The sequence below is a fragment of the Stegostoma tigrinum genome, chromosome 43 (assembly GCF_030684315.1).
Source record: "Stegostoma tigrinum isolate sSteTig4 chromosome 43, sSteTig4.hap1, whole genome shotgun sequence".
In the NCBI taxonomy this organism is placed as follows: domain Eukaryota; kingdom Metazoa; phylum Chordata; class Chondrichthyes; order Orectolobiformes; family Stegostomatidae; genus Stegostoma; species Stegostoma tigrinum.
In genome coordinates, this window is record NC_081396.1 from 7,336,983 (window position 1) to 7,360,829 (window position 23,847).

Sequence of the window (23,847 nt, forward strand, 5' to 3'; positions counted from 1 at the left end):
AAGGAAAGCTATCACTGCGTTGGAAGCAGAAAAGGGAGAACCTGCAAACTCTATGCAGACAGTCACCCGAGGCTGGAATTGAACCTAGGTGCCTGTGCTGTGAGGCTGCAGTGCCAACCACTGAGCCACCCTGAGCCTACCAACATCTATTTAAAGAAAAACTTTTCCTCGCACAGATCCCTTAAATCCATTCCGCCACCATAAATGACATTTTCACCCTGGGGACTCTCAACCAGTCCCTGCCTTTCACAATTTTGTAAACTTCTATCAGGTTGCTCCTCATCCCTTGATTTTCAAGTGAATACAAACCGAAAACAGAAATTGCTAGAAAAGCTAAGTAGGTCTGGCAGCATCCGGGGAGAGTGTTACCGTTTTGGGTGGAGTGCCCCTTCCTCAGAACTGCCAGTAGCTAGGAAAACATTGGTTCACGTGCAGAAGATAGGGTGGAAGGAGGGGGTAATGTGTAACTGATAGATCCAAAAAGGAGAGAGGAATGGGTGGACAGACAAAGAAGTGCACAACAATCTGGCGAGGAGGGGAAAAGCTATCAACGGGGACTGTTAGTGGCTAACAATAGGTTGTGTGTAATAGCAGACTACGTGATAACACAGCCTAGTGTGTGGGATTTGGAGCAACGACATCGAACAGCTCAAGCCCGAAAGTTATTGCATTCGATTTTGAGTCAGGAGGGCTGCGGTATCCCCGAGTGGACAAGGAGGTGTTGTGCTTCCAGCAACATCCTGGTAAACAGTTTCTGTAACCCCTACAGAGCCTCCACATCCTTATGGCAGCGTGGCTACCGGTGCTATATGCAATATTCCAACTGTCGCCGAACTAAAGTTCTACACAGTTGCAATGTGACTTGCCAATTTTGATGCTCTATGCCCTGGCTGAAGGCAAGCATGCCATTTGCCCTCTTGACTGCTTAGTATATAGGTATTACAACATAAATATGTTATATATTGAATAAATTCATATTATACATTATACCATGCTAATAATCATATAAAACTGCACATGTCTGTGTTCTTCACTAATTACTGCCTCCCTAAGTGCCAGTCGTCTCCTGGGAACTACTCCTTTAATTGTGAACTTGAGGAGAGAGGCTATCCTTTAATCAAGATAAATAAACGAGTCAAGCCGAGGGAGCAAAGGATATCAATGTATTTGGGAGCCCGAGGGCTGGACCAACCGTTTCCAGAGTCTGTGCCCTGCCTGGATTCACTCCCTTTCCCTCCAAAGAAATAAATCCAAGCCCAGAGTGAGGATAGAGATGGGAAGGGGTGTGGGTGAGAAAAGGAGAGTGCTGTGCTCACAGATGCTGGAGGGGGGTGAATCTCAAACTTCACTCAGAGAGAGAAGCAGCTTCAGGAGCTCACTGCCCAACTTCCGCGTTCAGACAACGAGAGAGCTTTGATTGGCAGGAGGACCAGACTCCTTCCGGTCCTCCAGGGCTTCCCATTGGCCATGAGGTCGGGGTCCACTGTGACCTCTGCCCCGTACATGCGCAGTTGCGATGTGAATGCTTGCCTCGGCGAGGAAGAGGTGAGTGTGGGTCTTTGAATGGGGAGAGAGGGTTATTAGGTACAGCAGAGGGCGTGGGATGGCGATCTACAGCTTTTAGGGAACGAGAGAGGGCCTAGGCGTTACTAAACTAGGTTGACTGTTCTGAATTTTCGTTGTGCACTCCTAGCAATGACTTTTGGAATCTCCTTTCGCAGGATTGTATAAGGAGAGAATTGTAGACAGAAATCTCAAACAGACCCTTTGTATTACAAGCAGACAACACCAGGACCTGAATATTGTGGGTCTTCGAATCCAGGAGAAAGGCTGTGTTTCTGTCAAAGTGAACTGACAGTGGAAAGAGCTCGGGACACCATTACCTTTTGCGGTGGAAGAAGAGTTTGCACCTGTGTTCCTCGTGTGCGTCTGGCTGTGTTTCTTTTCAACCGACAGCAAACCTGGCGAGACACAAGGGCATCCGCACCGTGGAGAAATGTTGGAAATGCGGGGAATGCGGGAAGGGGTTCCCGGCCCCGTCCGCGCTGGAGATTCACCGGCGGATCCACTCCGGGGAGAGGCCGTTCACCTGCCCCGTGTGTGGGAAGGGTTTCACCCAGTCCTCCCACCTGCACAGGCACCAGCAGATCCACACGGGGAAGAAGCCGTTCACCTGCACAGAGTGCGGGATGGGGTTCACTGATTCCTCCATCCTGCGCACGCACCGGCGCGTCCACACCGGCGAGAGGCCGTTCGCCTGCTCCGAGTGCGGCAAAGGCTTTGCTAGCTCCTTCATCCTGCGCACGCACCAACGGGCTCACACCGGCTTGAAGCCGTTCTCGTGCACCGAGTGCGGGAAGGCGTTCAGCAACCCTTCCATCCTGCGCATCCACCGGCGGGTCCACACCGGGGAGAGGCCGTTCGCCTGCTCGGTGTGCGGGAAGGGCTTCACCCAGTCGTCCAACCTGCTGACCCACCAGCGGGTCCACACCGAGGAGCGGCCCTTCTCCTGCTCCCAGTGCGGGAAGGGCTTCAACCAGCTGTCCAACCTCCTGAGCCACCAGCGCATCCACACCAGGGAGCGCCCGTTCTCCTGCTCCGAGTGCGGGAAGGGATTCAGTAGCTCGTCCAAGCTGCTGAGGCACCGGCGGGTCCACACGGGGGAGAGGCCGTTCACCTGCTCCCTGTGCGGGAAGGGATTCACCCAGTCCTCCAACCTGCAGAGACACCGGCGGGTCCACAAGTGATGCCATGGACCGGCAGTTATTACTGCTGTTACAGGACTGAACCGTGTTCACTCTGACAAGTGCCAATTGCAATGGAACTGCCTCTCATTCTGCTAAATGGTTGCCAGCCTAATACTCCCTCAGTTGACAATCTACCTGTTCCGGTATCGGTCTGCTAAACCTTTTCTGCTTCCAACGCAGTGATGCTTTTCTTGAACAAGGAGGCCAGTTCTTTCCGTTCCTCTGATGCTGCTTGGCCCTGCTGTGTTCGTCCAGCTCTACACACTGTTATTCTCACCGCACCCTGTATAAACAGAGCCGCACACTTCCATTCAGTTCCAATCTCAGTTGGCGGCTCCGCGGTTACCCCTGCTGCCCCACAGTACCAGGAACGCGGGTTTGATTCCACTTTTGGGCAACTGTCTGTGTGGAATTTGCATGTTCTTTCCTGGAGCTGCGGTTTCCTCCCACGGTCCAAAGATGTGCAGGTTAGGGTGGATTGGCCATGCTAAATTACACTGTCGTGTCCGGGGATGTTTAAGTGCGTTCCCCAAGGGAAATGCGGGGTTACAAGGCTAGGGTAGAGGGATGGGCCAGGGTAGGGCTCTTTTTGGAGACTTGGTGTGGACTTGTTGGGTTGAATGGCTTGTTTCCACACTGTCGGGATTCTATATATAAACAGTAATATTCTATCAGCTCAGCTAATGGCTTGCTGCACTCGATTCCTAATTGTTTCCAATTCATGAGCAAGACACCTGAGATCCCTCTCAATTTAAGATCATGGGCTGTTGTGGTAGTGTCCCTACTTCTGCATTGGGAAGCCCTGGTTCGAGTCCCATCTGATCCAGAGCTACGTAATAGCGACTATGAGTAGGGTGATTTTTGTTTGGAAACCAGCTGTAAGAAATAACAGGACTAGGCTGTTCAGTCCCTCGAGGCTGCTACGCCATTCAATAGGATCGTGGCTGATCCCACATTCCTTCCTTTTCCTGTATCCCTGGATTTCCCGCCTGATCTCAACCTTAAATACACACAAGGACACTGCCCCCGTGCTCCCCCCCTCCCCGTCCCCCCGCAGCCCTCGGTGGCAAAGATTTCCAAAGACACTCAATCTCCTGAGAGAAGAAATTCCACCTCATCTCAATCTAAAATTGGTGCCCACCTTTTTCTGAGTTTATGCCCCTCTGGTCCTCAACTCTTCCCATGACGGGGGGAACATCCCCTCAGCATTTGCCCTTAAATATCCAATACTTTTCAATGACGTCACATCTCTTTCTTCTGAACTCCAATGAGCAGAGTCCCAATCTGTTTAACCTTTGCTCATTAGATAATCTCTCCGTACCATCTGACTGAGCCTTTTCTAAATTGCCTCCAATGAAATGATACCTGCCCTTAAACAACGGGGACCAGAACTACCCGCAGTACTCCGGACGTGGTTTCCCCAGCACCAGTAAAACGTCCTGACCCTTATAGCCTAACCTCCTTGAAATAAGGGCCAATATTCCATTTGCCTTCCAGAGTACCTGTCACCCCTGTGCGCTCGCTTTCTGTGGGATCCCCCAAGTCATTTTATGTTGCAACTTTCTGCGGAGTTTTTCTCTTCATTCAAATTAGATTGTGTGTTCTTTTCTCCTCTCTTCCAAAACGTGAACACCTTTGGAGTTTCCCGCATTTATGCTCCGCGTTTGCCAACGTTTTGCCCACTTGCTCGCCCTGTCGACACCTCTCTGCGGACTGTTTGTGTCCCTCTTGTGACCTGCTTTTCACCTATTTATGAGTCATCCGCAACTTGCAGCTGCAGTTTAATCACTGATTATTCAGGCTACTGTGTGTTTGGATTTTCATGGAGCAGTCGAAGGTAGTGTAGAAGTCAAGGCGAGTGCAGAAAATTAAGTCTCCATGCTACCTAGTGATTTTGAGGATGTTGAACGTAGCGTATCTGAGTCTCTGGACAGTTGAGGGTGGAATAAAAATGCAAATCCATCGCACCTTTCGTGACCACGCAGCTCCCAAAACTTGCCTTTCATATACTGTATTTCTGAACCAGTGTATTTTATATGAACCAGATATGTTGATCATTTTGTCAATAGCTACAACGCAATCAAAATCGATTAAATAACTGCTGAGCTGAAGTTGCATCTGCGGGCTGTTAAACATGAGCTTCATCAATCATACGTTAACAAGTCCAATTGTCAAAGCTTCCTGTAACAAAAGACATCTTTAGAAAAGAATATCCTTTCACGTGACGTGTGGCTGAAATGTTGAAGGACAGGATTACAGAGAAATGTTTACAGTGTTGCCCCTTGGCACACCATCTTAGGTACAAAGTACTGGGTACAGAACCTAGACACAAAGTAGAGAAATAAAGGGAAAGAAAGTTACGTTACTTAGAGTTATTCACAGTATGCGTTCAAAAGAAAATGAGAAAGAAAGTTAAAAAGATAAGTGCTACAGTCTTTCTGTATAGGGCCTGCTGTAGATCAGCGTAAGGGGCTTCCACGTGTGGTCTGACTGGGATGCCCTGGCCTCAAGCCTGCTGACCATCCCTACTCCACTTGGAACTCCAGCCTGCTCTACATCAGGGAACAACACCAAAAAGGGAGGGGGTCGGAGGGAAGAAAGAGGGAAATAAACAGAAGGAACAGAGGAGCTCCAGCTGGAGCGTCCTACTCAGCAAAATTGGCTAGCAATACCCGTGTGAAGAGCAAAGTACATTTTACTTGGAGAGCAGTGTGCGGATCAGTTGATTAGTGGGACTCCGATCCTTCAGATTGTGGAAACACTCTGTCTGACTGGAGAGTGTCAAATGGAGCAGATTGAAGCCGATTGACCCATCGTGTCCGCACTGACTCGTGAAATAGACCATAATCATGTCGTGTTAATTTCACAGCTCAATTCTATGTTCTATAGGGTGCATACATGAGGTATAGGGTGCATACATGAGGATCAATGGTCGGCACAACATTGTGGGCTGAAGGGCCTGTTCTGTGCTGTACTGTTCTATGTTCTAAGCCAAAACAGGAAAGTAAGAAGGGTATTGATGGTCTCAAAGAATGTTAAAAGCTGTAAGTGCATGGGCAACAGAGGGGAAAATCCTGTAAACGCTGCAGACTGAAAGCATCCTTCCCTCCTGGATTTACTTCCAGGACAGGTCAGAGTCCAGACTGATGTGTTGCTTGATTGATCGTGTATTTCTTTTTCTCGTTTTAACAAGGTCAACTTTCACTTCAGAACAAAACACACACACAAGTTTATTAACACAAAAGAGAATGAGAGTTCACTGCTTTTTGTTATTTATATAAATGATTTGGATGTGAACATAGGATGGATGGTTAGTAAGTTTGCAGACAACACTGAAATAGGTGGTGTAGTGGACAGCGAAGAAGGTGACCTCAGAGTACAACGGGATCCTGATCAGACGGGTCAGGCCGAGGAGTAACAGATGGAGTTGAGTTTAAATTAATGGGAGGTGCTGCATTTTGGAAAGGTATATCAGGTCAGGACTTGTGGACTTAATGGTAAGGTCCTGGGGAGTAGTGCTGAACAAAGAGACCTTGGGATGCAGGTTTATAGTTCCTTGAAAGGGGGGTCACAGGCAGGTAGACAGGATGGTGAAGAAGGTGTTTGGTACACTTATCTTTCTTGGTCAATGCATTGAGTATACGGGAGCTGGGAGGGTCATGTTGAGGCTGTACAGGACATTGGTTAGGGCCACTTTTAGAATACTACTTGCAATTCTGGTCTCCCTGCTGTAGGAAGGATGTTATGAAACTTGAAAGGGTCCAGAAAAGATTTACAAGGATGTTGCTGGGGTTGGAGGGTTTGAGCTATAGGGAGAGGCTGAACAGGCTGAGGCTATTTTCCCTGGAGCATCAGAGGCTGAGGGTGACCTTATAGTGGTTTATAAAGTCATGAGTGGCTTGGATAGGAGTCCAAAACTGGAGAACATTGGTTGAAGGTATGAGGGAAAGGATTTAGAAGGGAAATAAGCGGCAAGTTTTTCACACAGAGGGTGGTCGTTGTATGGAATGAGCTGCCAGAGGAAGTGGTGGAGGCTGGTACAGTTACAGCATTTAAAAGGCATCTGGATGGGTGTAGGAATAGGAAGGGTTTAAGAGGGATATGGGCCAAACGGGACTAGATTAATTTAGGATATCTGGTCAGCACGGACGAGTTTTGGATGGAAGGGTCTGCATCTGTGCTGAATATCTCTGACTGTGTGATACAGAGAAGGGATGATAAACCAAACTGTTTACATATGACAGTCACGTTAAGTTTTGGCCTCAATCCCCAGTGTTGAGAATCAAATAACCTCTTCCTTGTTGCTTCATACAGCTGAGCTGAGACATTCTTAGCTTCACGTAACCCCTTCAGGTTTTTAACCAGGCATTTCTAGACAGAACTATTAAGCTTTAGAGTCTTATAGCATGGAAACAGAATCTTCGGTCCAACTTGTCCATGCTGCACCAGGTTTCCTAAACTGTACTGGGACCGTTTGCCTGCATTTGGCATAAATCCCTTTAAACATTTCCTATCCAGCCACCAGCAGTCTTTCAAATGTTGTAACTGTACCAGCTTATCCCACACACACATCATCCTCTGTGTGAAAAAGTTGTCCCTCAGGTCCCTTTAAATCTTTCCATTCCCACCTTAAACCTTTGCCCTCTAGTTTGGACTCCTCTACCCCTGGGATATTCACCCTATCCATGCCAATCATAATTTTATAAACCTCTATAAGGTCACCCCTCAGCCTCAGACACTCCAGTCAAAAAGAAATCTGATTTGAATGCTGCTTCGGCAGACGGTGGAATTTGAAACTAATTAAAATCTGGAATTAAGAGTCTAAAGATGACCAGGAAACCTTTGTGAATTGTCCGGCAGAACCCACCTAGCCTTAAATATATTCGATGATCCATCCTCCATTGCTTTCTGTGCAGGATCACTCCACAGAATAACTACCCTCTGACAGAATAAATTCCTGATCTCTGTCTGAAATGGGAGATCATGCATTTGTGATCAGAGATAATGGGAACTGCAGATGCTGGAGAATCCAAGATAACAAAGTGTGGAGCTGGATGAACACAGCAGGCCAAGCAGCATCTTAGGAGCACAAAAGCTGACGTTTCGGGCCTAGACCCTTCATTAGAAAAAAGGTTTTTTGTGCTCCTCTGATGCTGCTTGGCCTGCTGTTTTCATCCCTGATCACGCATTTGTAATTGGTGTCTTCTATTTCCAGATTACCCCAAGAGAAAAAAAATCCATCCTGTCAAGCCACTCATTCTTCAAAATTCTAGCAGGGATAAACTGATCGAATAAATATCAAACACAATCACACAGCACAGAAACAGTCCCGTCAGACTGACTTGTCCATGCTCACCAGATACCCACAACTGAACTAGTCCCATCTGCCTGGGTTACGCCCATATACTTCTAAACCTTTCCTATTTCTGTACTTTCCAAATGCCTTCTCAGTGTTGGAATTGCATCTGCCTCTACGACAGCCTCCGGCAGCTTGATCCTCACACACACCACCCTCTGTTTGAAGGGGTTGCTGCTCAGTTCCCTTTTACATCATTCCCCTCCCATCTCAAACCTATGCACTCTAGTTTTGGACTGACCTATCCTGAGGGTAAAGAAAAGCTTGGGGACCGCTTTGTGGAACACCTCCGCTCAGTTCGCAATAAACAACTGCACCTCCCAGTCGCAAACCATTTCCACACCCCCTCCCATTCTCTAGATGACATGTCCATCATGGGCCTCCTGCAGTGCCACAATGATGCCACCCGAAGCTTGCAGGAACAGCAATTCATATTCCGCTTGGGAACCCTGCAGCCCAATGGTATCAATGTGGACTTCACCAGCTTCAAAATCTCCCCTTCCCCCACCACATCCCAAAACCACCCCAGTTTGTCCTCTCCCCCCCCCCCCTGCACCACACAACCAGCTCAGCTCTTCCCCTCCACCCACTGCATCCCAAAACCAGCCCAGTTCGTCCCCTCCCCCCACTGCACCACACAACCAGCCCAGCTCTTCCCCCCCACCCACTGCATCCCAAAACCAGTCCAGCCTGTCTCTGCCTCCCTAACCGGTTCTTCCTCTCACCCATCCCTTCCTCCCACCCCAAGCCGCACCCCCAGCTACCTACTAACCTCATCCCACCTCCTTGACCAGTCCATCTTCCCTGGACTGACCTATCCCCTCCCTACCTCCCCACCTACACCCTCTCCACCTATCTTCTTTTCTCTCCATCTTCGGTCCGCCTCCCCCTCTCTCCCTATTTATTCCAGTTCCCTCTCCCCATCCCCCTCTCTGATGAAGGGTCTAGGCCCGAAACGTCAGCTTTTGTGCTCCTGAGATGCTGCTTGGCCTGCTGTGTTCATCCAGCTCCACACTTTATTATCTGGGAACAGAGAGTGTTGAGCTCACAGAAGTTGGACAGAGGGGGGGAGTTTCAGTGAGTGTGAAGTTAAAACTAAACCCTGCGCTTTGTTGGAACGGATGCCCTGGAGACAAGTGAAGGGAAGGTGTTTGTTGCAAAGTGACCCCTCCCCCTCCCCCAGAAACCTCAGCACGAGGCCCCCGTAGGCCCTTTGTCTGCAACAGGCGCAGCTCCTATTGGCTGGCTCTGTAATTGAACGTAATGCGGTCCGGCCAATAGACAACGTTGGAGGACCGGAAGCATTGTGGTCCTCCAGCCAATCAGAGCTCCTCATTGCGTGAATGCGGAAGTTGGCCCATTCTGAGGATGTACATGGCTGCTGTGCCTGAAGTGACATCTCTCCAGGAGACACCGTCCGGGGTTCCTGTGTGTGGGGACTTCAGTTCATCATCCAACCTGGAGGGCCACAAGGACAACAACACCGAGGAGAAGCCATGGCTGTGTGGGGACTGTGGGAAACGATTCAAGTTCCCATCTGGGCTGGAGACTCATCGGCGTGTTCACACCGGGGAGAGGCCATTCACATGCTCCGACTGTGGGAAGGGTTTCGCTGACTCCTCTTCCCTGCTGCGACACCAGCACGTTCACACTGGGGAGAGGCCGTTCACTTGCTCGGTGTGCGGGAAGGCATTCGGTCGGATATCCAGCCTTCGAAAACACGAGCGAATTCACACCGGGGAGAGGCCTTTCAGCTGCTCCGAGTGTGGGAAGAGATTTGTTCACTCCTCGTCCCTACTGTCACATCAGCGAGTTCACACCGGGGAGAAGCCGTTCACCTGCTCCGATTGTGGGAAAGGTTTCGCTCACTCCTCTTCCCTAGTGACACACCGGCGAGTTCACACCGGGGAGCGGCCGTTCAGATGCTCGGAGTGTGGGAAGGGATTCACTCAGTCTTCTTCGCTGGTGGCCCACAAGCGAGTTCACGCCGGGGAGAAACCGTTCACCTGCTTCAGGTGTGGGAAACGATTCAGTCTTTCATCCAGCCTCTTACAGCACGAGAGAATTCACACCCGGGAATGGCCTTTCACCTGCTCGGAGTGCGGGAAGGGATTCAATTCATCATCCAAACTGCTGTCCCACCAGCGCATTCACACCGGGGAGAGACCATTCACCTGCCCTGAATGTGGGAAGGGATTCACTGAGTCCTTCCATCTCCTGAGTCACCAGCGAGTTCACACCGGGGAGAGGCCATTCACCTGTTCAGACTGTGGGAAGGGTTTCGCTGATTCTTCTTCCCTGCTGCGACACCAGCGAGTTCACACCGGGGAGAAGCCGTTCACCTGCTTCAAGTGTGAGAAGCGATTCAGTCAGTTATCTTGCCTTCGAAAACACGAGCAAATTCACACCGGGGACAGACCGTTCACCTGCTCAGACTGTGGGAAGGGCTTCTCTCACTCCTCTTCCCTACTGTCACACCAGCGAGTTCACACCAGGGAGAGACCATTCACCTGCTTGACGTGTGGGAAGGGATTCAGTCAGTTCTGCAGCCTTCAAAAACACGAGCAAAATCACACCGGGGAATGGTCGTTCACCTGCGCGGAGTGCGGGAAGGGATGTAGTTCATTATCCAGACTGCTGGCACACCAGCGGGTTCACACCGGGGAGAGGCCATTCACCTGCTCTGAGTGTGGAGAAACCTTCAGCGATCCGTCCGGGATGCGGAGACACCAGCGGGTCCACACCCGGGAGAAGCCGTTCACCTGCTCTGCATGTGGGAAGGGATTCGCTCACTCCAGTGGCCTCAGGATTCACCAGCAACTTCACACTGGGGAGAGGCGGTTCACCTGCTCTGAGTGTGGGAAGGGATTCACTCAATCAGCCCAACTGCTGGTCCACCAGCGCGTTCACACTGGGGAGCGACCATTCCCCTGCACCGTCTGTGGGAAAGCATTCAGGGATTCCTCGGCTGTGCTGAAACACCAGCGAATTCACACCGGGGAGAAGCCGTTCACCTGCTCTGTGTGTGGGAGGGGATTTATCCAGTCATGCAAGCTGCGGAGACACCAGAAAGTTCATCAGATGCAGCTGGATTCTGGTATTCTTGTTGCTGAGAATCACATCCAGGACTGAGCTGTGTTCATCTGGACAGTGGGTGAAGTGGGAGAGTCAGTGGGCTTTTTTGTTGGAGAGGGGCTGACGCTTATTCAGCCTGGGACTGCGCATTTCCTCTCAGAAGCTAATGAACAACATTTGTATTGTCCTGCTTAGGAAGTTTGTCTACCACTGCAGGTAGATCTAAAGTCAAAATATTGAGACAGTGGCATTGAGAAGGAGGAGTACGCCAATCAGCACCTCAGTTCTGCACCACCATTTACCACCATCATGGCTGATTGCATCTCGGCTTGAGCTCCACTTTCCTGTCAACTCTCCATAGCCCTGCATTCCATTACTAATTAAAAATCTGACTGTCTCCTCCTTAAATTTACTCCACGTCCCTGTCATCGACAGTGCTCTGGGTGACCGTATTTCACACAATTAATGACACATTGAGGGAAGTAATTTCTCCACGTTTCAGTTTGAAATCTTCCACTCCTTATGCTATGACCTCTCATTTTAATTTGCCCCACAAGGTGAAGTATCTTTCCTCTGCTGAGTGAGTGAGGAAAAGATGATGACGAGACTGATGTGGTCCCATTTGCCAGCATTTGGCCCATATCCCTCTAAACATTTCCGATCCACCTCTCTGTGTAAATGTCTTTTAAATGCTGTAATTGTAGCCACCTCCACCACTTCCTCTGGGAGCTCATTCCATGTATGGACATTGTCCTCCAGATCCGTTTTAAATGTAACCCCTTTGACCTTAAACCTATGGCCTGTACTTTTGGGCTACCCTACCCTGGGGAAAAGACCTTGGGTATTCACCTTATCTATGCCCAATGTGAAGACAAGGCAGTCAGACTCTCACATTGACTGTATTGAAGGTTCTTTGTTAATAGAGTGGCTCATTACTATGCATGTGCCTAAGGTAGAAGTGAATAAAGTTGTTTTTTTTATTGGAGCGCACATTTCTGCTTGTATTTATTTTGATCAGAGAGCAAGCGATGTCAATATCTTTTGAGAGAGACTGAGAGCAAACTTTCCAGAGTCTGCTCCCTACTCCCTGGATTGACTCACTTTCCCTCCAGTTCCTGCAAATTAACAGTGTAACCTCAGAATGAGAACGGGAGTGGGAACAGAGAGTGTTGAGCTCACAGAAGTTGGACAGAGGGGGGAGTTTCAGTGAGTGTGAAGTTAAAACTAAACCCTGCGCTTTGTTGGAACGGATGCCCTGGAGACAAGTGAAGGGAAGGTGTTTGTTGCAAAGTGACCCCTCCCCCTCCCACAGAAACCTCAGCACGAGGCCCCCGTAGGCCCTTTGTCTGCAACAGGCGCAGCTCCTATTGGCTGGCTCTGTAATTGAACGTAATGCGGTCCGGCCAATAGACAACGCTGGAGGACCGGAAGCATTGTGGTCCTCCAGCCAATCAGAGCTCCCCATTGCGTGAATGCGGAAGTTGGCCCATTCCGAGCATGTTCATTGCCGCTGTGCCTGAAGTAACATCTCTCCAGGAGACACCGTCCAGGGTTCCTGTGTGTGGGGACTTCAGTTCATCATCCAACCTGGAGGGCCACAAGGACAACAACACCGAGGAGAAGCCATGGCTGTGTGGGGACTGTGGGAAACGATTCAAGTTCCCATCTGGGCTGGAGACTCATCGGCGTGTTCACACCGGGGAGAGGCCATTCATATGCTCCGACTGTGGGAAGGGTTTCACTGACTCCGCTTCCCTGCGGCGACACCAGCGAGTTCACACTGGGGAGAGGCCGTTCACTTGCTCGGTGTGCGGGAAGGCATTCGGTCGGATATCCAGCCTTCTAAAACACGAGCGAATTCACACCGGGGAGAGGCCTTTCAGCTGCTCCGAGTGTGGGAAGAGATTTGTTCACTCCTCGTCCCTACTGTCACATCAGCGAGTTCACACCGGGGAGAAGCCGTTCACCTGCTCCGATTGTGGGAAAGGTTTCGCTCACTCCTCTTCCCTCGTGACACACCGGCGAGTTCACACCGGGGAGAGGCCGTTCAGATGCTCGGAGTGTGAGAAGGGATTCACTCAATCAGCCCAACTGTTGGTCCACCAGCGCGTTCACACTGGGGAGCGACCATTCCCCTGCACCGTCTGTGGGAAAGCATTCAGGGATTCCTCGGCTGTGCTGAAACACCAGCGAATTCACACCGGGGAGAAGCCATTCACCTGCTCTGTGTGTGGGAGGGGATTTATCCAGTCATGCAAGCTGCGGAGACACCGGAAAGTTCATCAGATGCAGCTGGATTCTGGTATTCTTGTTGCTGAGAATCACATCCAGGACTGAGCTGTGTTCATCTGGACAGTGGGTGAAGTGGGAGGGTCAGTGGGCTATTTTGTTGGAGAGGGGCTGACGCTGTTTCAGCCTGGGACTGCGCATTTCCTCTCAGAAGCTAATGAACAACATTTGTATTGTCCTGCTTAGGAAGTTTGTCTACCACTGCAGGTAGATCTAAAGTCAAAATATTGAGACAGTGGCATTGAGAAGGAGGAGTACGCCAATCAGCACCTCAGTTCTGCACCACCATTTACCACCATCATGGCTGATTGCATCTCGGCTTGAGCTCCACTTTCCTGTCAACTCTCCATAGCCCTGCATCCCATTACTAATTAAAAATCTGACTGTCTCCTCCTTAAATTTACTCCACGTCCCTGTCATTGACAGTGCTCTGGGTGACCGTATTTCACAGATTAATGACACTTTGAGGGAAGTAATTTCTCAACGTTTCAGTTTGAAATCTTCCACTCCTTATGCTATGACCTCTCATTTTAATTTGCCCCACAAGGTGAAATATCTTTCCTCTGCTGAGTGAGTGAGGAAAAGATGATGACGAGACTGATGTGGTCCCATTTGCCAGCATTTGGCCCATATCCCTCTAAACATTTCCGATCCACCTCTCTGTGTAAATGTCTTTGAAATGCTGTAATTGTAGCCACCTCCACCACTTCCTCTGGGAGCTCATTCCATGTATGGACATTGTCCTCCAGATCCGTTTTAAATGTTACCCCTTTGACCTTAAACCTATGGCCTGTACTTTTGGGCTACCCTACCCTGGGGAAAAGACCTTGGGTATTCACCTTATCTATGCCCAATGTGAAGACAAGGCAGTCAGACTCTCACATTGACTGTATTGAAGGTTCTTTGTTAATAGAGTGGCTCATTACTATGCATATGCCTAAGGTAGAAGTGAATAAAGTTGTTTTTTTTATTGGAGCGCACATTTCTGCTTGTATTTATTTTGATCAGAGAGCAAGCGATGTCAATATCTTTTGAGAGAGACTGAGAGTGAGAGAAATGGAGTGCTACAGGACAGTGGTTAAACTACAGTTAACACTAGTACATAAACTTAGGCACAACAGTTAACACTTGGACAGGAATTTAGTCACAGATGTGATAGCAATAAGAAGAAGTGGTGAGGCGGCAGTGCACAGTATGGGGGATCAGCTTGAGTGAGCAGAAGATAACAGTAAGGAGCGATTAAGAACCAGCTAAATCCAGATCCAGGAAACACTTGAGGCTAAGTAGGTGAAAAGGTGAGGAGTATGTGGCCACAGGCAGCTATGGCACATGCGTAGTAGAGAATAGTAAAAGCCAGAGCTGAACTACAGATGGGGACGCCCACTTAGGGAGGCCCGAGGGAATACAAACATTGGCGCCTGAATACATAACGAATGGGATGTATAAAAGAAGACTGCAAACTCTGTATCAGGGTCTCTCCGGGGGCACCCGACTCTGCAGACTCGCAATAAAAGAACTTGTCTCCACGACTTTGTCTCCAGTAGTTCTGTGATTGTGAGCATGGGTGTTTTGATAAATCTCACAAATTTGGGGGCTCGTCCGCGATCGCCACTCCGAGACGTCCGACGGCGGGTCTAGGAAAATGGGGAGGTGCACCCCGCTGAGTTCAGTGGTCCCTGAAGTCCTGGCCTGACGTTGGGCAGTCTGAGCGAGTGATATCTGGACAGGAGACTCTGGAAACAAGTGGTGGTAGGACATTTGTAGCGTGCTGCGATCGAGCAATTCTTGTGCACAGGACCCGGGTAAGAAAAAAGACTATTAAGTACTACTCGGGCGATCGGGGGAACGTCTGCCGAAGAGCAGTCGGCAGGGTCTGGGTAACAAGACCCAGGGGAAACAGGCGTGGGAAGGACAAGGTGCTCCTGGGGCAGCTCACCTGATAGTCCGTGGGTTGAGGGCTGTGGGAAGTCGGCAAAGACTTCAGGGTACCGGTACCAGGGAAGAAGTAGACATGGGAAACACATGCACGAAACCCCGAGGGGGGGGAGGAAGAGAAGGACTTTAAGGGAGAGCGCCCCGTGATCCCGCCTGATAGTCCGTTAGGGCGGCAGCTAAGGAATTGGGACACGGGGCGGACGAAGGGAACAAGTAAGGAAGTCATGATAAAATACTGTTATTTTGAATGGCCGAAATCCCCGATCTGCGGACCCTCAGTATGGTGGCCATGCTTGGGGTCTGACGAGGATTGGGCTTGTCAGAACTTGAATGTCTTTGTGAGTCAAAGGAGTCCTCCTGATCCGGAGGAGCAGGACTATGTAAAGTGTTGGATACCGACAGCAAAGGTATTTAAAATGGATGAAAACAAAGAGGAGAACTCGAGCGCTCCCACTTGGAACCCCCTTGATCACCTGCCTCCACCCTACCAGGCAGCCCATCACGGTCCAGGGGCCGTGGGTCTGGAAGCGGCGGGGGACGTAGACCCGAACGTACCTAGCAATGAGGGGGAATACGACCTAAGGGAGGATGGGGATGATCAGTCAAAAGGGAACGTCTTGGAAGACCTTCCTGATGAGAGGCTTCGGAAAGAAGGCAGGGGACAGAAGAGGATAAGGAGAACTGAAGTGGAACTGTTAATGGAAGGCACCCAGAACCCTATCACAATCGCAATGAATCCACTCCGAGAGGTTCCGGTGGGAAACGGCGACTTGGGATTCCTAAACGTTCCCCTCACTAGCATGGAAGTCAGGAATTTTAAGAAGGAGATGAAGAATCTTTTAGAGGACCCCTTAGGGTTGGCTGAACAATTTGATCAGTTTCTGGGGCCTAATATTTACACCTGGGATGAGATGCAGGCTATAATGGGGATCCTGTTCACCTTGGAGGAAAGGCAGATGATCCGGCAAGCTGGAATGAGGATATGGGAAAGGGACCCGTGGTGCGACCTGATTGGGATAAGCAACAGGAAAGGGGGAGGCGAAATATGCAGGATCTTCGGGAGCTCATAGTAAAAGGGATAAAAGACGCTACCGAAGGGTCAGAATTTCAAGCGAGCCTTCGAGAGTAGACAGATGAAAGAGGAAGCTCCAGCTGTCGTCTTACAGAGACTACGGAAAAATATACAACAATACTCGGGTGTAGACCCAAACTCTGAGCCGGGACAACAACTGCTGCAGGCGAATTTCGTTACTAAATCCGGGCCGGATATTCAACGGAAGTTGGAAAAATGGGAAGACTGGAACGAAAAGTCGCTTGATCAATTAGTCAAGGAGGCCCAGAAGGTTTATGTGAGGCGGGAGGACGAGAAGCAAAAGGGAAAGGCTAAGATGATGATGCAGGCGGTAGAGCATACCGTCAGGAAGAAATGGGAAAGAGAGAGAGGGCGGGAGGCCCTGAGACAAGAAGAGTGGGGCAAGGTGGAGGGCGAACGGAGGGAAGGAGGGAGAGGACGGAGTGATAGAAGAGAGAGAGAGCAAGGCTGGAGGACAGGACCCTCTAGGTGTTACTATTGTAACAAAAAGGGACACTTTAAAAGAGAATGCCCCAAACTGCGGAAAGAGACCCGTTCTTACGCGTTGACGGAGGAGGACGATTAGGGGGGTCGGGGGTCCCTGCCCACTACGGGGTCCGTGGGCGGTAGAGGGGAACCCCTGGTAAATTTAAAGATAGGACCCCAAGGAGAGGAGATGGTATTCATGGTGGACTCTGGAGCTGAAAGGTCGAGCGTGGTCCATACTCCACGCGGAACATCGTTGGGAGAAAATAAAGTGAAAGTATGTGGAGTAGGCGGGAAAATAATTGAAACAGTCGTAATTGAGAACGTGAAAGACCGGGCAGTTACTGAGGACCTGATCCTAGTCCCACAGGCAGGGGTAAACCTTATGGGGAGAGATTTACAAGTACACCTGGGGGTAGGGACTGCTCCTGTTGGAGGACATATTGTGGCTCAGTTATGCACCCTGAGGGAGGAAGACGAACGAGAGATTGGGGACCAGGTCTGGTCTGGAGAGGGCAACAGAGGGGGTTTACAGATACCTCCCCTCCGAATAATCCTGAAGGAAGGATATGGCCCAGTACGAGTGAGACAGTATCCCATCTCTCTCGAAGGGCGAAAGGGGCTCCAGCCTGTTATTGAGGGTCTTCTGCGGGATGGAATGCTGGAAGGATGTATGTCCCCCTTCAACACCCCAGTGTTACCTGTGCGGAAGCCGGACGGGACGTTCCGTCTTGTTCAGGACCTGCGGGAGCTAAATAAGATAGTTCAGACCCGACATCGAGTAGTCCCGAACCCCTATTCTATTCTGAACCGGATACCCCCAGAGCATGCGTGGTTCAGTATAGTCGACTTAAAAGATGCCTTTTGGAGCTGCCCCCTGGCTGAAGAAAGCCGGGATCTGTTCGCCTTTGAGTGGAAGGATCCCCGCACTGGAAGGAAGCCGCAATATCGGTGGGCTGTTCTTCCGCAAGGATTTACGGAATCACCTAACCTGTTTGGGCAGGTACTGGAACAAGTACTGGAAACATACTCTGGGGCCCCGCGAACCCAACTGACACAGTTTGTAGACGATCTCTTACTCTCCGGGGAAGAACAGGACAGCATCCGGGAACCCACTATACAGTTACTAAAGTTCCTTGGGACAAAGGGTCTGCGAGTGTCCAAAAGTAAGCTCCAATTTGTCGCCCAAGAAGTGAAATATCTGGGACACCTGATTAGCCACGGGAAGAAGAGAATAAGCCCGGAGAGGATCGCAGGAATTGTCGGCTTACCCCTGCCGAGCAACCGGAGGGAAATAAGGAAGTTCCTGGGACTTGTTGGATATTGTCGGCTCTGGATAAGTGAATATGCCCGGCGGGTCAAGTTCCTCTATGACAAACTAGCTAGCGAAGAGACGGAGTTAGCCTGGAGTACTGAGGAACAGCAAAAATTCGGCCGCTTAAAGGACAGCTTGGTGAGCACTCCAGCACTGGCTCTGCCCTCAGTTAACAAGCCTTTTTACTTATTTGTGAATGTTGATGATGGAGTGGCCTTGGGGGTGTTGACTCAAACACGAGGGGGGCAGAAACAACCAGTGGCCTTCCTCTCGAAATACTAGATCCGGTGTCCCGAGGCTGGCCCATATGTGTCCAGGCGATAGCAGCCATGGCTATCTTGGTTGAGGAAAGTCGGAAGCTCACCTTCGGTGGAAATCTAGTCGTATGTACTCCCTACACAGTCAGGACAATCCTGACCCAGAAATCCCACAGGTGGCTGACAGATTCGAGAATATTAAAATACGAAACGATCTGCACGAGGAACCCCTCACAGGAGGGTGCAGATGGTTTATAGACGGATCATCATACTGCATGGAATGAAAGAGGTACAGCGGATACGCGATAATCGATGGGATTGCGGGAACCGCAGTAGAATCGGGGCGCCTACCCGGGAACTGGTCGGCACAGTCCTGTGAATTGTACGCCCTGATGAGAGCATTGGAGTTGTTGGACAACAGGGAAGGCACGATCTACACTGATTCAAAGTATGCATTTGGAGTAGTGCATACGTTTGGCAAAATCTGGAAAGAGCAGGGGATGATAACGACAAGGGGGAGGGAGCTGGCCCATGAACAATTGATTAAAAAGACCTTGGACGTGCTCAAGAAACCTGAAAGAATAGCGGTAGTACATGTTCCAGGACATCAAAAGGGAAATTCACTGGAGGCCAGAGGGAACCGAATGGCCGACGAGAACACCCGAAAGGCTGCCCGATCTGCGACGGTGTGAATGATGTCCCTGATCCCGTTGGGGGAAGGGTTAAAGAAGGTACCGCTATTCTCAGACTCCGACAAGGAGCGGATGAAAAAGGAGCTGGGAGCCAGACAAACAGCCGACGGGAAGTGGTGGCTTCCGGATGGTAGACATATACTAAACCAGGAGGTAACCAGGCGACTGCTGCATGAATTGCACTCCCAGTCCCATTGGGGAACCCAGGCATTACGTGACACCCTTTTACGAACTTACGCATGTTCCGGCGTATATACCTTGGCGAAACAAGCGGTGTTGGGATGTATAGTCTGCCAGAAAGTGAATATAAAGGTGATGAGGGCACCGCCAAAAGGGGGACAGCCATTGGCAGTACGACCATTTCAACGAATACAGATGGATTTCACTGAACTCCCTAGAGCCCAGAGGTGGAGGTATATACTGGTGATAGTAGACCACTATACCCGATGGGTAGAGGCCTTCCCTGTCGCTAGTGCGACCGCCCAGGTGGTGGCTAAGATCCTCTTAGAACAGATAATCCCTAGGTACGGAATAGTAGAATCCATTGATTCAGATAGGGGAACACACTTTGCGGCAAAGGCGCATACATTGATTTGCGGTACATTGGGGATTACCTGGAAGTTGCACATCCCCGGCACCCACAAAGTTCGGGAATGGTAGAGCGAATGAACGCCACCTTTAAAGGCACAAATAAGGAAGCTGGTAGAGGAAACAAAACTCCCCTGGACTAAGTGTTTACCGCTAGCTCTGCTCAGAATACACACTGCTCCCCGGAAGGATATTGGGATGTCACCGTATGAAATGTTGTTTGGACTCCCCTATCTAGGAGGGGAGAAAGGGGTCCCCACCTTTGAAAGTAATGATGCGTTTCTGAGGAACTATTTACTGGCAGTCTCTTGTTCACTTACAGAGCTTAAAACCAAAGGCTTGCTGGCACAGAGCCCACCTCTGGATTTCCCCATCCACCCGATAAAGGCAGGAGATTGGGTCCTTGTCAAGTCGTGGAAAGAGGAGAAGTTACGGCCGCAGTGGTCTGGCCCATATCTAGTGTTGCTGACAATGGAAACAGCGATTCGAACAAAAGAAAAAGGGTGGACACACGCAGCGTGGGTAAAGGGGCCAGTGGACTCATCAACTGAGGGAGAGTGGGAAGTCCGAGCGGGGGACAATCCGTTGACATTACGGATTAAGCGAAAAGGACGATGAAGGACAGTAACCAGTTCAAAATAGTATATCACAGTCTGTTTATTATACTGTACCTTGCGGTTTGCGGAAGCGGGTGTAATTATTTTGCTACACTCTGTGCGAACTATGCTAGACAGAAGGGACAGACCAATTGTTGGGAATGTTCGGCCATCCCACATCATGGGGAGTCCGGAATCCCTCTTACCATTCTGCCTGTGACTAGGGAGGAAGTAGGCGAGGTGCTGCAGTTCAATACCTCTGTATGTGCGAACTATGCTAGACAGAAGGGACAGACCAATTGTTGGGAATGTTCGGCCATCCCACATCATGGGGAGTCCGGAATCCCTCTTACCATTCTGCCTGTGACTAGGGAGGAAGTAGGCGAGGTGCTGCAGTTCAACACCTCTGTAAGCGATACGTGGGAGTCGGGTGGGGGTACATGGAATTCTAGTTACGGGAATTGGTGGCCACGTTGGGGTAGGTGGAAAGGGAGCAAGGGGAATTACAGTTTCAAGGGATGGTTTCCCCGACCGGCCCCACGGACCCAAGGGGCAATTGACGGTCTCAGAGTTACGCCACCTCGGGGACAGGTTAACTCAACGTGTTTCTGTAACTGGAATGTGAGCGCCCTCTTCCAACTGGGGAACTCGTCCTTTAAAGTGCACCAAGTGACCCACAAATATAGCCTGTCCATACCATTAAACGGGACATATTGGGTATGTGACACCAGAGCATATCCATACCTGCCCGGGGAGCGACATGAACATCAGGGAGACCAGGGATCCGGCATAGAGCGGACCTTGCCACCTGAACAGAAGGGGTGGAGCGGTTGTTGTTACCGAGCCTACCTAGTCCCTCATGTACACATCCCGAAACAAGTCCCATGGACTAGAAACGAACGGGGGAAGAAGAGGCGCAAACCCAGAAATGTGACGGAGACTGACCGCTTGTTCTGGACCCACTTTCCTCCTTATGGGACGGCTCGGGCAGGGGTAGAAATTCAACAGTTAGCTGCTTCCTTGGAGGAACTGGCCAATGGCATGGCCATAGCTCGAAACGAGATGCAGACCCAGGTGCGGGCCCTCACTACTGAAATGATTGCCCTCAGATTAGTGGCCCTCCAAAACTGAACGGCCTTGGATTTTATACTCACTGAGAAAGGGGGGAACCTGCGCTCTGATAGGGAATGAATGTTGTACCTATGTCCCCGACGTGTCGCAAAACATTACTAACCTCTCCCAACATATTCGGGGTCAAATTGATAAAATACGAGAAGTGGGGTATAGGTATCGCAAGGAGGCAGGGAGGGAATGGGGCAGCTGGGGCTTGACTGGATGGGGTAATTGGTTGGTGAACCTAGCGATTTATGGCCTAATCATAGTGGTAGGACTAATAATAGGCCTGAACATCCTGAAATGTCTATTGGCCCGTAAGATGCCGGCCTCCCTGACCAACACGAGAACAGCACAAGATATGATGAAAACCCCAGACAGCGAGCATAATGACGATACCCAACAGAGAGCGATTAATTACATGCTGGCCAACTTAGAAAACAACTGAAGTACTGGGGGTGGGGGGGGGGGGGGGAACACTGAGGTGTAGTTTAACCAATAATGCGTGGCAAAAAGAAAAAGGGTGGAATTGAGAGAAATGGAGTGCTACAGGACAGTGGTTAAACTACAGTTAACACTAGTACATAAACTTAGGCACAACAGTTAACACTTGGACAGGAATTTAGTCACAGATGTGATAGCAATAAGAAGTGGTGTGGCGGCAGTGCACAGTATGGGGGATCAGCTTGAGTGAGCAGAAGATAACAGTAAGGAGCGATTAAGAACCAGCTAAATCCAGTTCCAGGAAACACTTGGGGCTAAGTAAGTGAAAAGGTGAGGAGTATGTGGCCACAGGCAGCTATGGCACATGCGTAGTAGAGAATAGTAAAAGCCAGAGCTGAACTACAGATGGGGACGCCCACTTAGGGAGGCCCGAGGGAATACAAACATTGGCGCCTGAATACATATGAATGGGATGTATAAAAGAAGACTGCAAACTCTGTATCAGGGTCTCTCCGGTTCTCCGGGGGCACCCGACTCTGCAGACTCGCAATGAAAGAACTTGTCTCCACGACTTTGTCTCCAGTAGTTCTGTGATTGTGAGCACGGGTGTTTTGATAAATCTCACAAGAGCAAACTTTCCAGAGTCTGCTCCCTACTCCCTGGATTGACTCACTTTCCCTCCAGTTCCTGCAAATTAACAGTGTAACCTCAGAATGAGAACGGGAGTGGGAACAGAGAGTGTTGAGCTCACAGAAGTTGGACAGAGGGGGGAGTTTCAGTGAGTGTGAAGTTAAAACTAAACCCTGCGCTTTGTTGGAACGGATGCCCTGGAGACAAGTGAAGGGAAGGTGTTTGTTGCAAAGTGACCCCTCCCCCTCCCCCAGAAACCTCAGCACGAGGCCCCCGTAGGCCCTTTGTCTGCAACAGGCGCAGCTCCTATTGGCTGGCTCTGTAATTGAACGTAATGCGGTCCGGCCAATAGACAACGTTGGAGGACCGAAAGCATTGTGGTCCTCCAGCCAATCAGAGCTCCCCATTGCGTGAATGCGGAAGTTGGCCCATTCCGAGCATGTTCATTGCCGCTGTGCCTGAAGTAACATCTCTCCAGGAGACACCGTCCGGGGTTCCTGTGTGTGGGGACTTCAGTTCATCATCCAACCTGGAGGGCCACAAGGACAACAACACCGAGGAGAAGCCATGGCTGTGTGGGGACTGTGGGAAACGATTCAAGTTCCCATCTGGGCTGGAGACTCATCGGCGTGTTCACACCGGGGAGAGGCCGTTCACTTGTCCTGAGTGTGGGAAGGGCTTCTCTCACTCCTCTTCCCTACTGTCACACCAGCGAGTTCGCCAGGGAGACGCCGTTCACCCACCTCACATGCGGGAAGGGATTCAGTAGGTTTTGGAGCCTTCAAAAACACGAGTGAATTCACACCAAGTTATTGCCGTTCACCTGCCCGGAGTGCGGAAAAGGATGCAGTACGTTATCCAGACTGCGGGCACACCAGGGAGAGGCCATTCACCTGCTCCGAGTGCGGGAAGGGATTCGTTCAGCCTGGTGGCCTCAGGATTCACCAGCGCATTCACACTGGGGAACAACCGTTCCCCCGCACCATCTGGGGGAAAAGATTCAGGGACTCATCGACTCTGCTGAAACACCAGTGAATTCACACGAGGGAGAAGCCGTTCACCTGCTCTGAATGTGGGAAGGGATTTATCCAGTCATGCAAGCTGTGGAGACACCGGAGAGCTCGTCAATGAAGACAGCAGTTGGACTCTGCTGTTCACTGCTGCTGAGAATCACATCCAGGACTGAGCGCTGTTCATTTGGACAGTGGGTGAAGTGGGAGGGTCACTGGGCTTTTCCATTCCAGTGAGGGTG

At 50.4% G+C, this 23,847-nt stretch overlaps 1 protein-coding gene across 3 annotated transcripts; it reads left to right on the forward strand.

The window, feature by feature from the left end:
• The first annotated feature begins 2,083 nt into the window (after positions 1-2,083).
• Positions 2,084-15,264, forward strand: LOC132206782 (zinc finger protein 850-like). Of its 3 annotated transcripts, XM_059641798.1 has the most exons (3): positions 9,120-11,147; positions 12,291-12,306; positions 12,856-15,264. In XM_059641798.1, exons 1-3 carry the CDS (start codon positions 9,472-9,474, stop codon positions 13,513-13,515), a joined length of 2,352 nt encoding a protein of 783 aa, XP_059497781.1. In that variant the 5' UTR covers positions 9,120-9,471; the 3' UTR covers positions 13,516-15,264. The 3 variants fall into 3 exon arrangements, with proteins under 3 accessions (XP_059497780.1, XP_059497779.1, XP_059497781.1); XM_059641797.1 differs by lacking the exon at positions 12,856-15,264 and adding an exon at positions 2,084-2,739 and having other exon boundaries at positions 9,584-12,493; XM_059641796.1 differs by lacking the exon at positions 12,856-15,264 and adding an exon at positions 2,084-2,735 and having other exon boundaries at positions 9,652-12,493.
• Positions 15,265-23,847: the final 8,583 nt, after the last annotated feature.